General features: G+C 43.6%; 1 protein-coding gene across 2 annotated transcripts in view; it reads left to right on the top strand.

Moving 5' to 3' along the window:
- Window positions 1-4883, top strand: part of LOC101855508 (zinc finger protein 543) — a 23567-nt gene extending 18684 nt beyond the window's left edge. For both annotated transcript variants that reach the window (XM_005103883.2, XM_005103882.2), the window contains exon 7: window positions 1108-4883. In XM_005103883.2, coding sequence (XP_005103940.1) covers window positions 1108-1359 — 252 coding nt within the window. In that variant the 3' untranslated portion in view covers window positions 1360-4883. The remainder of the gene's footprint in view (window positions 1-1107) is intronic.
- The last annotated feature ends 117 nt before the right edge of the window (window positions 4884-5000 follow it).

The raw sequence follows: 5000 nt of genomic DNA, 5'->3' as shown, positions 1-5000 counted from the left end.
TATCTCAGCGTCTGCTGTTTTTGGAGGCTGGGGGGATGATGGTGATGAGGTGGGATGAGACAGGGGGAGAGTGGGGAGAGTGGGGAGATAATGAAGAATGAGAGTAGGGGCAAAAGGTAGAGAGGAATATATGAGAGAGCACGCAGTGAGGGGCTGTAGTGAAAAGAGAAAAGGAGCGAAGTCAAAGAGTTTGATATATATATGCGTGCCCCCTCCACAGGGTTACAATGTTACAAGTTGCCGCAGATAGGTCCTACTTCTTTATTCTTCATTTGGTTATCTTTGTTATGCCCGTGTCTTAATTTTCATTACCTTACTGATTACCTTTTTTGTCTTTCCTTTCTCCCTATTTTGATAATTATCTTATTTCTTTTCTCCTTGTCTGTCCAACATTATTTACTTCTGTAACAATTGTGCAGGTGGTAGGAAAGTGCTGCTGGTAAATCCTTTTTTCTTTTCTTTCCCTGCTATGTTTCAATCGATCTTGCTTTGTCCTTCTGCTAGATGGGGACATTGTGTCACCGTACTTCTGTTTTTGCAAACAAACCCAATCATCATTGCGGGTGATTGGTGGGTGTTCTGGTCTAGTTTGCTCCTTTTTTCCTATCAAATATCTATCGTCCTCATCTTTCCTGCTTTTTTTGTATTTGTTATTCTCTTGTAACACCTCCCATATTTAGCACTTATGTGACCTTATTGTGTTACAAGTGCCTTAAAACTGTTACTAAGACTGAAACAGTCATCATACTCTGATCTCATTCTCTGAGAGGGTGGTGGAGGGTGCCACTTGTAGGTCCTACTTCTTGTCTTATCCTATGATATTACTGTTTGTCTTTCTCACTTTTTCAGTGCATTGTGTTATTGTTATTGTGTCAATGTACTTCTCTTTAGGTGGTTGGTTGGAGGGCGCCACTGGTAGATCCTACTTCTTTACTTTCTCCTCTGTTGTTTCTGTCTGTCTGTCTTACTATTTCCCAGCACTAAATGACCATTATTGTATCGATGTGCTTCTCTTTACTCAAACAAAAAAAATCTTCTCTTTACTCCAACACGTTTGATGTTACCTACTCCCTAATGAGTGTTATCTGGTCTGGCTCCCCTGTCCAGCGCTCCCACACGGGCGAGAAAAGCTTCCAGTGCCCGGCATGTGGCCAGGCATTCACGGAGAAGGGCTCGATGAAGCGCCACTATCAGTCGCAGCATGAACAAATCAAGCCCCACGACTGCCCCGCCTGTGAGAAAAGTTTCTCCCGCAAGTTCCTGCTGAGCAAGCACCTGCAGCGCTACCACCCGGAGATGAGCTCGGGGCGTGTGGAGGAGGCCGAGCCTTCGGGGCCTGTCTCGCAAGTTGGGTTTTAAGTGGGCTCTTTGTGTGTGTGTGTGTGTACCTATATGTGCACTGTGTGTTAGTGTGCCTGAGTATCTGTGTGTGTATGTTTGTGTTTATTTGTGTGTGTGTCTGTCACAGAGTAGCTGTTCAAACCGTTGTTGTGGGTGGTTGGCAGGTGCTCTGGTGTGGTTTGCTCCTTCTTTCCTATCAAACATCTGTCGTCCTGATCTCTCCTCCTTCTTTTTTATGTTGTTACTCTCTTGTAACACCTCTAATCTTTGGCACTTATATGACCTTATCGTGTTGCAAGTGCCGTAAAACACTTATTAAAAAATAAAACTGTCGTTTGAATCCTTAGTTTGCAACCTTAGGGCAGACAAATATGTGGGCAAGTCTTACAAGTCTAACGTCTAACATGGCTCCAACTAAACGAATAGAATGTACAGTTTTAATTAAAAACTAAGAACTTTATTGGGACTCGTGGAGTGGGGGGCTCTAATAAAAAAAGAAAGGTTGTGCAAAGAAGAAATAGGACTGAGTAAAAGCGTTAAAACTTAGCTGGACAAGAAATAAATGCGAACGCACTCGATTACCGATTATAGCTTGCGTGTATCCAAGATGGTTTTCCTCTGTGGCGAGAAGCAATAACAAGAACAATATTTCTAATACTACCAATATTAAATCAAGCTGCTGTAGTACCTGTCACACGTTGTAGGTTCTAGTAACTGGTAGGGTACCCTTACGTTAAACTAATAAAGACTGACACTGCTTTTTATTAAACAAAAGAACAATTGACGTGCACTCTGCAAGGTTTCTGGGCTGTGACACACACACAGAGTAGATTCCAACAGTAGAATGGCGTAGTAGATCTTTTTTAATGATAGTACTTGCACAGGTCAGGATTCATTGTATTGTTCATTACTCTGGAGGTCACTGGGTTTAAAGTTCAAATTGTTGTTCATTACTCTTCCCCTTTTCTGACTATGGTAGACTACTTTGCCCTGTCTTAAAAATTGTGCATCATTCTGCTCTGCAGAAGCTGTAACTCTACTTTTGCCTCTCTATCGTCTGTTCTCTCACTCTCTGTGTCTGCGTATGTACTCTCTACCCTGCTTCGGTCCTTGTCTTTCAAACCCCCTGTACTTACTTGAGAACCTTTAATCTCCTCTCTCTCTGGGATTTGCCCTCTCTAGTCACAGGGATTGTTTTCTTGCTCTTCTTTTTTTTTTTTACTTTTTCTTTTTCTGCTTACCTGCTCCTCGGTCTGGCTCTCACCTTCTTCCGACAATGTGCCACTGACACTACCGCTTGATGAGTCAGGCTCATTGGTCTCATCGTCCGTGTCACCTTCCTGTCTGTCACTGTCCACAGACTTGTGCTCCGCCTCACCAGTATGGGTGAGGTACTGTATGGAGGTTTGCATTTTAGTAGTTGCTGGTGCCAAAAGGGGTGGCGGTTTTGAGGCACTTCTCTTCGCCACGTCTATGGTCTTCCTGAAAACAATCTAGATATTTTTCAGGGTTAGTGCATGATTTCGCCCTGTGCCCTGATCTCCCTGTTAAAAAATTGGGCCTTAAAAGGACCCATTTCAACGATTTTTGGGAGCAGTTTCCCCAGCAAGTATAGCCTATATAGAAACCTGCGCCCAGTCACCCAGCTGGTTAGCTAACTGTCTAGGTCTCTTGTGTATTCCATTAGGATGAGAGAACAGGTGACCATACCCATTGCTTCTAGGCTCTTCTTGATTTCGTCGTTGCTGTAGCTGATGTGGATGCCATCTATTGTCAATCTTGTAGAAGGTATCTCCTTCCTGTCTGGCCCTCTCATGGCAAAGGGATTCTCTGAGAAAACAGAAACCTGGGTGCCTTTTAGACTGATGCTAGAGGCTAACATCTTTGCTCTCGCATTGTCATCAGCTGCATGAACCATCCAGGTATCTCCCATATTTTGTGCGCCCACCATGGACTTGGGACCTGCTACCCTCTCACCTGCTGAACAGATAAGGAATGTCGTGGTCTCCCTGGGACGATCGGCTGACCTGAGGAATATGGGCTTTGAGAAAGACATAGGAGGGAGAACGAGAGAGAGAGTAAATACAGCTATCCAAGCTCCACGAGTACAAAAAGAAAACAGTAACAAAGACACAACGTGGGACAAGACAAGCACGGGAGTGGGGGGTGAACTTTCGTGAGGATTACAGAAAAAAGAAGAAAATACAGACAAGAAAAAACAAACGACACCACTCCACTACCAAAAAGAATATGCAAAAAGACTCTAAACAACATAATTAAACATTGAAAATACCCACAGCACCATATACCTAAAAGTCGAATAAACAACACGCATGCACATACAAAAAACACAGAAATGCGTACAGAAACACGCCAGTACAATATCAAAAACTCTTGAGCAGAACAACACGCTACTGACCACAGACCAAGTCGAACCGGAAGTCTTGTTCATTACTCTTGTTGTCATGGGTCTGTGGACTTCACAGGAGGACTGGAACCGAAAAAACTGGAAACGTGGCCGGTGGGCAGAGAGCACGATGTTTTAATCGACTTGAAAAACTGTAGCTGTAACAAACAATAATACTTTCAGGATCCACTGCACAGGTGCTTCAATAAGCACAAAATGATTCACAAATACTTGAAAACAGACAAACAAACGAAACTGGCGCCCAGTAGGCACATACTGGAGCAAAACACTGCTCAGCTTAAACCACGGGCCCTAAACTAAAGACGGGAATAAAAAGAACACGACTGATCTCTGTGTGGATCAAACCAAGACTGGCGAGGTTTTAGTGCTCTTAGTCCATCCCCTCTTCAAGACAAAGATTCCCACTGTGCTAGGAGTCGCCGCCTCCCACGTTGGTGTAGGGACAAAAGCTCCATGCTACAAGACGATCCCTGAGTAGAGATACGATCGCCAGTGGTCACGCCTTACTGTCCGTTCCTTCCCCTACTGCATTAATCACGTCGGTGCTACAAAGTCATGTGAGCGCTCATATGACCTTATGCAGTTGCGAGCGCCGTTACTCTTACATGTACTAAGGTCATGTGTACCACTCTGCTACAGTGTGTGTTAGTGTTAGTGCATAACAATATGTGTGTGTGAGTGTTCACTTCTTTGTGTGTATGAGTGTGTGCATTTGTATGTTTGTGTAGGGAAATCTGTGTGTGTGTTCAGGCTGTAAGTTGGTGTGTTTTTCTTTTGCTAAGCTGTGTCCGCATTCCAGCTGGAGATGCTTTAAGTATGATATGGTGTACGTTTCTATAAGTTGATTTATTATTCATAAAGTGTGTCCGCGAAACCCTCGTTCGCTTTTGAGCCTGGGAGAGGGCATGTGAGTTAATTTCTAGAATTGTCTGCTAGATTCAAGAGGATTTATTCAATGTCTCCTCTGTCCATTGTTGTACCATGTGGTGGTAGTTGTTGCATGTAGATTTCTTTCATCCAGATACAGGTTGTCAAAATGAAAAAGTGATGAATTTGTAATTAGTTGTTGTATTGTGTAGAAACTACCCAATAAAGTCTAAATATGGTGTATTCAGACTCGACTTATTGGATTGTGTGTTGTCGTTTCTTACTGAAGAGAAGATGTGTAAAGAGAGGCGTCTATAACAGGGGCAGTGCTAGAGTAAGGCCAAAGGTGCCATACCCCCCCCCC

Source organism: Aplysia californica, unplaced genomic scaffold, assembly GCF_000002075.1.
Source record: "Aplysia californica isolate F4 #8 unplaced genomic scaffold, AplCal3.0 scaffold00394, whole genome shotgun sequence".
NCBI classification, from domain to species: domain Eukaryota; kingdom Metazoa; phylum Mollusca; class Gastropoda; order Aplysiida; family Aplysiidae; genus Aplysia; species Aplysia californica.
The sequence above is the reverse complement of the archived record's forward strand: the minus strand, read 5'-3'. Positions and strand labels throughout refer to the sequence as shown.